Below are 10,949 nucleotides of genomic sequence, written 5' to 3'. Positions count from 1 at the left end.
ATGACGCGTAGAAGTGTCGCCTTTAGTATGTGTATTTTAATTTATTGGTGTATTTTTACAGTCTTAGCCAGTAGTTGCTCAGTGAATGATTTCGACATTGCTGCAGACAACGCTGTTATAACTTGTATGACCAATGTGTCGTGTGAGGCTGGGTGTTATCGTGGTTACATATTTCCGAATGGGCGGACTAATGAATCATATATTTGTCAGGATGAGTTGTGGACACCGGTGATATCGACATGCAAACGTAATTATTTGTTTTTTTTCTTCAAATTTTGAGTCAAGCTCCTTTATAATCCGTTCAATTTTCCTTGATATTATCTAACCTTTCTAGATCAAGATCAACTGTTCACTGGCTGATTAAGACTTCTTCGCAAATCATATGTACTGTTGGTTTTGTTTTCAAAGTTGTCGATTGAAATATTGATCTCACTGTTAACATAGAAATGTTTAATAAGGTGTGGGACACCTGTCAAAACAGTTGCGGGTAAAAGTACATGATAATCAATATTCTTTGACTGGTTTTGAAAACCTAAATTTTACAATCTTTGAGCAAAAATTACGTTTTAATTTTTTTAAAAAGTAAAAATTTTAAAAGCCCCAATTGGATGACTTACACATTTGTAGTTAACACTCTTACACATTGCGCTAGCCGTTAGATAACCATTTTGGGAAAGAAAAAATTTAGAAAATTATATTGTTTTTTATGATTTTGATCAGAAGTACGTCAGAAAATGGAAGTGCAGCATACCACTTTAACGAATAAGTACATCTATAAAGGGATACTTAGGTTTTCTTGATTGGATGGAAAAGTTGGTTCTGTTATAAAGATCTGCTTAGGAGTTCTTCAAATAATATTGTCAACTGTGAAATATTTCATTAATGTTCCAAAGAATTGATTCATCTCAGTGACATTATTTACAGTTTGCAATTGCAATAAAAATAGTAATATTTAAAAGAATACAGGGGCCCGTTTCACAAAGATTTCCTAAGATGTTTCCTAAGATAGAACTTAAGATATGCCTAAGTTGTAACTTAGGAAGTTCCTAAGATTTGTCATAGCTGTTTCACAAAACTTTCTTTGCATAACAGTTGACTAAGTCTTATCTTAAGATACACTGTAAGCCACGTTCATATCATATTATTTATTCTAAATTAATTCCGATCGTGTAAATTCGTTTCAATATGAGACGAATATAGACTAAATATAATTGAATATAAAAACTCATTCCCTTATTCACCTAGAAACTTCTTAGAAAAAAGTAAAATGTATAAATAGAGTGGAAATAGTGTAGTGTCTTTGTGCATGTACTAAATTGTGAATATTAGTTTACTTTCACATGCATACACGAGAAGATAAGAATTACGTAATAACTTGTATATTCTTAAAAAAACGGTATTTTTGGAATTTGAGATAGTATGTATTGATCGTAGTGTCTTTCTTGTTTATTGCTACATAACGTTATACATATATTTCTTTATCTTAAATATTGTTTGAATATGACCGCATTTATCAATTGATAACATTGGTTACTGGTAGAAATTTTGTTATTCTTTATAAATGATCGAGTGCATTTCATTCTCTACTTTGGTTCATTATATAACCCGTGTAAACATATACAGCTATGAGTAAACCTAAGTTAAAAGGTTCGTTGATAATCTAAATTTTACGATTTTACTATATCATACTATATATTCCAAACGAAAAACAGTAATCACATGTAGTGACAAGTAGCATTTAAAGTGAAACTTTTAGACTTAGTTAAATGTAATTAGTGGTTTTTTTTGGTAATGGTTGATATATAAATGCGGTGGGTTTTTTTTTTTACTTAAAGAAAACATCGCAAATGAATGTATCTCTGCTAAGAGAAGAAACGAGGATAAAATGCAACAATTTCTGAATGAAACAGCATTCCCATGAAGGATTTAGCACCGACATTTCTGACCCACTTCCCGGTTACTACTACCCCCCCCCCCCCCCCCACACACACACACACACACGACCAAAAAATAAAATGAACAACCCACCAAACCCATCAAAGAAAACATCTAAAATTTCTCCCCCAAAAATATAGTTTATTTCGTGGAGGGATAGGACAAATCATCCAGTCATTATATAATTGAGTATTTATTTAGTATTTATTTCAGTTGAAGATATTAGTGATTCTTGCGCATGAATAATTTAATTATCATCTGTGCACTAGCAATAACTATACCTGCTATCCATCTGCGCGTGCGACCAGATAATCTAAACAAATCTTTACCATTGAAAGAAAGTAATTTAAGAAATATATGTATATTTTGATAGTTCTAAAGTAAAGTGAAAAAGGTCTTAATGATACGTGTATTCTGGTATTTTTGTTCAACTTTAATGTGCATAAAATTTATTTCAATACAAAACATAAACTGTCGCCATGTTAAGTTTGTTCCTAAGACATCGATTTACCTGTCTTAAAGTTAAGACATAACTTAGGAATTTCATAAGATAAGACTGGAATAGTGAAACGGATAAGTAATGAACTTAGGAAAAAGTTCTTTCCTAAGATATAACTTAGTCCTAAATATGCTTTGTGAAACGGGCCCCAGGAATATAAACTTGAAAAGCACATGATCAAATCAACTGAAAAAAAACCAAACTTTTATCTTTACAAATTTGACCACGTGACCACCAAAGAACTTTATACCAATAATATTTATTTTACTGTGAGACAATTAACCTGAGTAAGGTTTACCTACATGCATTTGAAATCACTTGAATCACTTGCGCTTTCAGCTGTTAGCAAACAACTTTTTTTCTATATATTTAACATTAGTCTGTTATAAGTATTTGATTTATTCTTTTTGACATAAAATAAATGAATATTTCTTTAAATGGATTTTATTACATGCAATTCCATCATGCTTTTATGCAGTTATCGAATTTCTTAGAAATAAAGTTATTGTAATACAACACCTGAGTTTCAAATAAATTTAATTTTTTTGAAACTCAGGTGTTGTATTACAATAACTTTATTTCTAAGAAATTCGATAACTGCCTAAAAGCATGTATTTCCATAACTTTAATATGCAGGGTGTCCCATAATATCTAATACCATTTGTAATTCATATGAATTAATTAATGTTTGACCAAATATTGTAAACTGTGACTACAACAAAAAGTAAAATACATATAGTTTGAATTTTAAATAAAAAAGTTTATGAAAAAAACTTGCCTCACATTGAATTATGATGTCTCAATATTGCATCATATTTCTTTGGTTGAATTGAATTTTATTTAAGATGAGCCGGACAAGAGTGAAGGCATCTTCCATGCATAATCTGTATTTTAAAACACAAACTTGAGAAATACTAGTACTTAAACTATTATGAACTAGAACTTTCCTAAGGGGACTAATACCCCGGTAAGGTTAATTTCAAATGGGACAACTAATTGAATTGAAAAATAAATGTTTGGAACACATACAAATAAAGAAAAATATAGAACTGTAAAAAAAATAAACAAAAAAAGTTAACAAAGAAAAATTAAAATAAAAGTTGTCAGAATTTCACTGTAAATGCATAAGTTTAACAGTAATACATTTACAAATTTATGTATCTGGTGATATTTTTTTTTTAAAATTGAATTGATTTAAAGGAAAACCAACAAAATGACAATAATCCCCTCCTTTGCAATAAATGGAAATACCGGTAGCCAAGCAATGCTCTTGTGTTGATAAAACTTTGAATATGAATATCTTTCTAATAGGAGTCTTGACAGATGCAATTAGTTCTTTCAAATTTTCCTCAATTTTCCCTATGGTACAATGGAACTCCATATCAGAAAATTGATCCCATAGGACTATGGTTTTCTTTGCTCAGCTTATTAAATTCAATAAACTCCCAAAACATTACCATAATTGCCATACTATGTAAAAATATGTAAAAAAAAATAAATATATGTTTTAATATTGTTTTAGTGTTGTAATAGTGTATTGTGATAGTGTTTTAATACTATTAATTAATTAATAAAATCTATAAGGATTGTCTCCCTTACTTTTCAACAGCAGTGTACGATATTTATAGAATAAGGAAAATGAAAACTCTCATAAAATCATTAATCTTCTCTGATCTAAAAAAAAATTGCAGGTGCACATCTTCAGATGGTGATCAACATATGTAAAAATTTTCAGACTGCTCAATGCAATAGTAAAAATTCTATAAGGGGGACAATGTTGCGTCTACAGACAGAAGGACAAACGGACAGACAGACAGACGGACAGGGTGAAACCAATATACCCCCTAAACTTCGTTTGCGGGGGTATAAATAAAAACACTTTGAGGAAAAACAACTCAAAAAGCAATAGGTTCTTTAAATAGTGAGATCATTTGAGAAAATATGATCCGTACAATGATTGTTGTGAGGAATTTTCCTCATCCAATTGACGATGTCATTAATAAAAAAAGGATATTAGACGCACTCTCCTTTATGTTATTTTTTTTTTAAAATGCTTAATTTGTCAAAAACTTACGTTCGTGAAATTTGTTGTGTGAAAATTTGCATTATATACAGTAATGTATATTCCTTTTATAATTTGTAAAATTAATTCGTTCAAAAGTTATTTAAAGAGTAAATGATAGCAGATATTCTGAGACACCCTTTATTTTGGGATATCTTGTTTATTTCATTCAATGACATACATCTTAAAATCATATATGAATGGTACCTTAGAAATTACAGTGCACTAAATTCAATTTCTTTCGATTCAAATTTCAAATATCATAAATCATATAAATATAACAATTTTCGACAAAAAGTTGTAATTCCTTTCATTATATCCAGAGGAATAATTAAACAGTTTATAGATATATAACTTACATTTATCGATGGCGTAGTAAACTTTTTGTGCAATGCTACACCTGTACCATCATAATACTATTGTAACAAAGGTTTGCATTTTTCGTTGTGAAAATAAGCTTAATATATAACATATCAATCTTTTACATTCAGCAATTCCTGAAGTTTCTGTAAAGTATGCAGTCACTTGGTTTTTTTCGGAAGTTGTGCCATACCAATGTGGGAATATCACAGCAAAATTTAATGATTCAAAAGAAATACTAGAGAAGACATTTGCATCCGTGTGCAAAACAATTAATAAGACTATCTTTTTCACGTATTCTACGCTGTCATTTACGGTATGTATTATTTAATGTCTTGGCCTTTTATTTAAACCTAGTAATGACTGTTTATACAGGTTTTTTTTTCAGGACACCCCTGAATTATTTGTGATATTATGTTTAGGCCTATACTAGTATCTTAACAAACATTTATTTAAACCTAATTATGACGATAACAAGCTTTGGCTTTTTTTATGGGTTTTTTTTTTAAATTTTTCTAATACATGCTGAATCCTTTTGGAAAACAAGACTGATATATAATTACTCAGGAAACAATATTAATCACGAAATTCATAAAGGATATGAAAATATCTTTTGTTATTTGGAAGGGACTGAATGGCGAAATTAGGCCACAATGACTGACAAGAAAACCTGAGGACAATATTAAGATGTAATGCTTCAGATTTATACAAAATTGATGATTAAAAAGGGGTAGGGGAAATATACATTATATATGTAAATATCTTAAATAATCACACCTGACTCTAATTATGTGCTAGTTGTACAAAACTACAAAAACTAAAGTTCAATTGGAAATATTAATGAAATTGAAAAAAAAAACAGATAAAAATTAAACTTAAAAATGTGAAAAATATGATTAAAACAAAAATAAATAAGGTTGGTATTGTTTATTTTCTTCATACTTTATTCCGAACGCCAACCATGCAAAAGTATCTCATAATTAGAAAAAGAATGAGTATGATTTAGACCTTTGAGGGTTCATAAACATAATACATTTACTCATTATGACAAAAGAACTGTTTTTGTTTTTTGTTTTTTTTTTTAGATTACTGCAACATTTACTGCAAAATACAACAATTTCTCAAACTGGAATGCACTTGAAAAGTGTAAAACTTTGACCATCATATCGTTTAAAAAACTATCAGTCATTAAGACAATATTTGACAATGTATCTTGCGGAAACTCCCACCTAAATCGCACGATTTTGAAAGAATTCCGTATTGAAGACAGTCATGAGCAATGTTCAAATGGAATGGAAATTCACAACGTGACAAGATCATCGGGTGGAACCTTTGGTGTATATTGTGGTAATACCATCAACATCATCATCTCTCTCTCTCTCTCTCTCTCTCTCTCTCTCTCTCTCTGTCTCATTTTTTATAAAAAAATCTTGCATGTACACGTGAGTTATCACATCATTTATTTTGGTGATTGAATTTGTGTTACTTAGTTTGGTACTTTCGAAGTTAACATCAGTTCTATATAAAAATCAATAATTTATAAGAGGGTCTGGCCACGCACGCATAGTGACCATTTTTTTTTTATATTTCATTCATGGACACATTCAGGTGTAAAACGCAAAATGACACTATGAAAGACATAAACAATTTTGGAACTATTGTCAATTCTTATTTTAGAGAACAAAATTGATGGAGAAATCAATACTTTTAAAATCTTACCATGGAAACCGTTAGACATTTTTGAAATTGGTCTTTTGCATTTTTTTATTAGCTGAAAAGGGAAATTATTAATTTTTATATCCTTATCAATGTCCATGCGAAATACATTTTATGTATGAAATTGACACCCGTTGCTATGGTAACAAGGCCAAGAAATCGAAAAAAAACTGAAAAATTGTAGATGATTTTGAAATACTGTAAATCCTAAATTTAGAAATTTTAGCAGATGCTTTTTGTTGGAACTTGTAAAGCTATTCATAAAGTTTTACTGTATACAATGTAAACTTTGTAATTCAGCATAAAAGCTTTATTGCTATGGAATGAAAGTTGCGTAGAAAATCACACAGCAATTCTTACTTTTAGAAAAGTCCATAGCAACGGCAATTATTTTCGGCAAATGTCAGATTTGTTTCAAATTGCTTTCAAGTCTAAGTTATACTTGATTTTTTCTCACCAATTCATATAATTTATCTATACTTTATATATGAGTATTACCCATTCAAAAATGCCTCGAATTAACAGAAAATACCTTATTTTTCAGTTTGTTACCAAAGCAACGGTTCTAAATTTTTATTTTTAAAATCTTAATTGAAAAAAAAACCCATAATAGTGTATGCCAAAAAACTCAAGATTTGCAATAATTAATCAAACTAAATGAAAAAATCATATTTTGAAATTTCCTTTGTGTTACAATGGAAACATTATTGAAAATATGTGTTTCTCAATAATTTTTTTTTTTTTTTGAAAAAAATGACAATTTTGTTTAAAAATATATTCTACTCTAACTTGAAGCCCCAAATTGTGCACATTACTCACAGTTAGTTCTCAAATTAGCATTAAGATGTCCTTTCTTTAACACCGAGTAGATAGAATAACATTGATATGTCACATTATAGGAATGGAATCTTTTTTCAATAGAATTAAGGCGTAATACTAGACTCTATACATGTATGATAAATTAAAACAATGATCTATTGTAAGAAGATCGTTATACAGCTTCTTTTTTTCTCCTTTACAAAATTAATACATTACACATAAAAAAAACCTGACAGTTAAACTGTTAAATGAAACATCGAAGATATAGTTCATTTAAAGACAGTCTACCGGCTTCCCTTTACTTTAAAACTCATTTAATATATTGACAATCTATTGCATTTTCTATTGGGAAATATGGTAATGAATGTAAAACAAAACAGTTTTTATCCATGAACCTATCAATTAACTGTATATAGAATCCACTAGGTTTAGAAGCTCATAAAATGTTAAGATTATATTAATTAGAAGCTAAACCTAAACGTATAAGTTCTGTGATTTTTATTGGTTTGCCTTTTTAACTTCATATTTTGTGGAAAGACAAGTTGCTTAGATTTTTGCACAACAATTATTATTAAAAAAATTGAATCATATCTTACCTTAGGGTCAAGATCTATAAAATAAAAGAAAGTTATATGCCTGGAGTAAAACATTTGAAAAATATGGTCTTTAAATCATGCTTCGTATTAAAATGCAAGGTGTATCCGAGGTTGAATTATAGGTTGATATGTTAGAGCACCGTGGTTTACATCTTGTCCTCTCAATGTCATATGTTAAAAAAACTGGTTACAAATCTCATATTTTTTCTGTGTCTGACGAATGAAATACAACCATCATGCCTACAACAGTATATATTATCTTCTTGACTTCCTCTTTAAATGATATTTCTTTATGTGCTTTTAAAAGAAATCCATATATTCCGGTGTAAAATATGTCAAAAATTATGACGTTACAAAAGGATCTAGCATCAAAAAGACACTTTGAATTATTTCTTTATCTTGATATAAATATGCATGACTTACTTGACAGTAAAATGTTAATTTAAATAAAATTGACATTGTTAAATTTACGTGCAGATCAATAGTGGCAATTTTTATGAATAAACATATACATGTACAGCATCACTCTAAGGGGTTAGTGTAGATGTTAAAAAAAAATTAGTGTCAATTTGATAAAGTAACGACGTAAGAGGTCAAATGTATTCAATTTTACAAAGCAAATACATTTTCCATATACTATTTCATAATTTATCAGCAAAAAGGTAGAAAAATCAAAAGACTTGCAAATGATTACATGTGTGAACAATTGCTCTACAATCTATCACCAATAATTTCCACAAAGTACATTTATGCAGTTACATCGGCAAATTTGAAGTTCATTTTATTCATATTATTTGAGTATACTTATAACGAGGGACCATTACAAAATTGATAAAAATATAATTACATTACAACATGACACTTATCTAATGATATAAATAGTAATTCGTCATCCTAAATCTGGTTCAAAATCAGACAATCTTTGTTACATGATTCTACTATAGTATAGGACTCATTTTTTTTATTTGAGAAAACTAGTTTTTAGGTAAATAGTTTGATTTTTTTTCAAAATATTATACAACATAAAACTGAGTAATTCGCGTTCTTCGAAACATTATGCAGTATTACTGTATTACATGTACATGTAAATAGAAATTGAAAGAGAATTGCTTAACATAAATGTATCTGTGTATTTATCATTTTATGTTGTTTTGATTATACAGATTGTATTGTGCCTGAGATGACTGAAGAAGTAAATACCACAAGTAGTTTGAGCATTCGTAAATGCACCACTTCTGTCACTGAAACTACAAAATTCAACACAACTACGAAAGTTGGTCTTTCATTAAGATCAAGTACGTTTAAGTCTTATGTTAAATTATGGTGCTACATTGTAAAAGATACAGAGAGAGTTTGGTCATAATAAAAGAAGACTTTTAAAGTATTGATAAAAACGATATATATATATATATATATATATATATATATATATATATATATATATATATATATATATATATATATATATATATATATATATATATATATATATATATAAATGCAACATTGTAATAGCAAACATATGCTTTTCGGATTTAGATATAAAATATGAATATGAATTTGTGATGATTATACTTTAATAGAAAATTACAGAAAATCAATTATTTTTTAAACTTTCAAAATTTCAAAATCCCAAGGCATTACATGTTTTACACTGCCTTCCCTTTTCGGCACTGTTATTTCTTTTACTGGAGATGTCACGCCTACCACAAAGATTGTCTGGGATTGACTAGCTGTATTCATCAGTCTCACTGCCACTCTCTGACGAGTTAACAAGTGATCTTGCTAACAGTGCTTTGCCACTGTCCTGAAATCTAGCACATGGTTTAATTAGCAGTGGTGTCGGCAAACTTTCGGGTATGTCCAACATTTGACCTGGACATATAATTTCGCTCCTCGGGGGGATAGATATTGTTTCACATAGACTTACTCTAAAGCAACCAATATTTCCTTGCAAATCCAATCCATGTTCTCTGTGTAACTGGAGGAAATTTATTTTCACCAGTTTTTACTAATTCAGCATGCAATCTATAGGAAAGAATGGTAAGGCTAGCACCAGTGTCTTACAATAAGGTACACTGAACGCCATTTACCATCGCACTTATAAACAACCTAAGTTCTGGCAAATGCATATTGCCGTGTTTCTCTCAGCATAGCCCGATATAGTTCTGTTTGATAAGCTTGCGCAAATCTTGACTCAAGTGCATCACAAAACTCGGTATAGGTACCATTTGAACCTGTTCTCATGTTACCAAGAACAGTTTGATCCTGTCCCCTTAATGATGATGCTAGGTGCAGGCATTTCCGTTGTGAATTTCACGAGTTAATGTCGTTGCATGCTTCAAAATAAGGTTTAAAATCTATCAAGACCCAGATCCATGGTTTCATTATCGTTTTCCAGTAAGAATTTTCTTTCGGCATTGTATTTTGATCATTATCATTCAAAGACATACCAGGGCTACGAAGTTCATGAACTGGGTTATGTTTACTTGACCATGTAACAGTGGACGTAGCTATTGACGTTACAGTGCTTCGAGTATTTAAGGAAGAAGTTGGTGTCAAATATGTATCTGTAAATACTGGCTGTCTTAATGTTCCAAAACTTGAACATCTATTATCTTCTTCTTTTGGAAAATCTCGGCCGTCGGTCTGTTTATCTTTGTACAATGTGTAACCGGGCTCTGGAAGTCTCATGTGCCCAAGTCTATCTCCTGTGTTTCTTGGTGTTCTGCACTCAAATTCATCCAAACTATTGTCAAAGATCTCTTGCCCGACATCTCCTTCGGAATCTGGTACCAATGAAGACTTGGTATTCTGTGGTGTTGTTTTTAATTTCTTTAACGCTTCTCTGAGTTTTTCCCTTCTGGCATCTATTGCATTGAGGTCGGATATCAAATCATCTTCTATGTTACTCATTCTGATTTCATTTGATACCAAGTTTTCTTTTTTTTAATAAATTGCA

General features: G+C 29.8%; 1 protein-coding gene across 1 annotated transcript in view; it reads left to right on the top strand.

The window, feature by feature from the left end:
* LOC128185192 (uncharacterized) overlaps positions 1–10,949 on the top strand; it is a 35,842-nt gene continuing 24,893 nt past the window's right edge. The window contains exons 1-4 of the mRNA XM_052854851.1: positions 1–247; positions 4,988–5,172; positions 5,942–6,203; positions 9,151–9,282. Of these exons, the coding sequence (XP_052710811.1) occupies positions 1–247; positions 4,988–5,172; positions 5,942–6,203; positions 9,151–9,282 (826 nt within the window). The remainder of the gene's footprint in view (positions 248–4,987; positions 5,173–5,941; positions 6,204–9,150; positions 9,283–10,949) is intronic.

The sequence above is a fragment of the Crassostrea angulata genome, chromosome 5, assembly GCF_025612915.1.
Source record: "Crassostrea angulata isolate pt1a10 chromosome 5, ASM2561291v2, whole genome shotgun sequence".
Classification (NCBI taxonomy): domain Eukaryota; kingdom Metazoa; phylum Mollusca; class Bivalvia; order Ostreida; family Ostreidae; genus Magallana; species Magallana angulata.
This window is presented reverse-complemented; position numbering and strand designations above follow the sequence as displayed.